The sequence below is a fragment of the Antrostomus carolinensis genome, unplaced genomic scaffold (assembly GCF_000700745.2).
Source record: "Antrostomus carolinensis isolate BGI_N321 unplaced genomic scaffold, ASM70074v2 scaffold16972, whole genome shotgun sequence".
Classification (NCBI taxonomy): Eukaryota; Metazoa; Chordata; class Aves; order Caprimulgiformes; family Caprimulgidae; genus Antrostomus; species Antrostomus carolinensis.
In genome coordinates, this window is record NW_010301748.1 from 3,546 (window position 1) to 4,569 (window position 1,024).

At 58.3% G+C, this 1,024-nt stretch overlaps 1 protein-coding gene across 1 annotated transcript in view; it reads right to left on the minus strand.

Moving 5' to 3' along the window:
- Positions 1 to 764, minus strand: part of SCN4B (sodium voltage-gated channel beta subunit 4) — a gene marked incomplete at both ends in the record, with an annotated part of 4,304 nt that extends 3,540 nt beyond the window's left edge. Inside the window, 1 exon segment of the mRNA XM_029083925.1 lies at positions 675 to 764. Coding sequence (XP_028939758.1) covers positions 675 to 764 — 90 coding nt within the window.
- Positions 765 to 1,024: the final 260 nt, after the last annotated feature.

Below are 1,024 nucleotides of genomic sequence, written 5' to 3' on the forward strand. Positions count from 1 at the left end.
TCCCACCACGGGCTGGTGGCAGCCCCCCGCTTTTCCTGCAGCCTGTCAGGAACCTGGTCTGGGAACCGCTGCCCTAATGGAAAGTGCACATGGGATTCACCTGAAAAGCCACGGGACACTCCCACCATCTGTGAGAAAGCTGCTCTGGAAAAACTTTAATTGCCCATCAAAATCAACGTGACCTCTGGGCACAGACAGGGAGCCATGCCTGGCGGGCTGGCCAGGCTCCTCTCCACCAAGGTCAGAAAGCAGGAGCTTCCAGGCCACCCCCGGAGCCCCATCTCTGGGACAGGACACCCAAGCCTTGCCCTTCCTGTGGGCATCGCTGGAAGAAGCTGTGCCATGGCTCTGGGGTGCAGCCAGGAGCTCCCTGCCACTCCCTGCAGAGCATGGCTCCCCTGAAACACATCGACACAGAGACCTGCCCCAAAACTCCCCTTCCCACCTCCCCACCCACCTGAGCGACCCATGGGACAAGGTTCCCACCTCCAGACTCCCAAGTGCCCTGGTCTCCAGCATCTCCAAGTCTCTCCTACCACCCCAATGCCAGCCCTGTGCCAAAAGCAGCTTGTGCTGCATCCAGCTGAGGATTCAACCAGGGACCAGCACCCAAATCCCGCAGGCAGCCTGGTACTTACACACCTTTTCGTGTCTCCAGCTCACTTCAAACAAACTTACGAACTATGCCCTCTAAAGTGCCTCTCAAGGCAGTTTCCCAACAGTAAGCACTGCAAAGGCAGCCCTTGCTCTCAGGCTCTCTGTGCCTGTCAACACAAGGATGACCTAGAGAAGTGCAGCCAGCACATGAGGGCTGATGCAGGTGGCTTGGAACCAGCCAAACTCCTTCCTCCACTCTGCAGCTGGTGGATCTCGGGCATCCCCAGCCTCGGGTCTGGGTGTCATGCTCCAAGCAGCGGCCCTGCAGCCTGGGTTCGTCCCAGAAGCGCATGCAAATGGTTGTTTGACAAAATGAACCATAAAAAAGAATGACCTGTCGGCGGGCGAGCTGGCGGCTGCGTTGAAG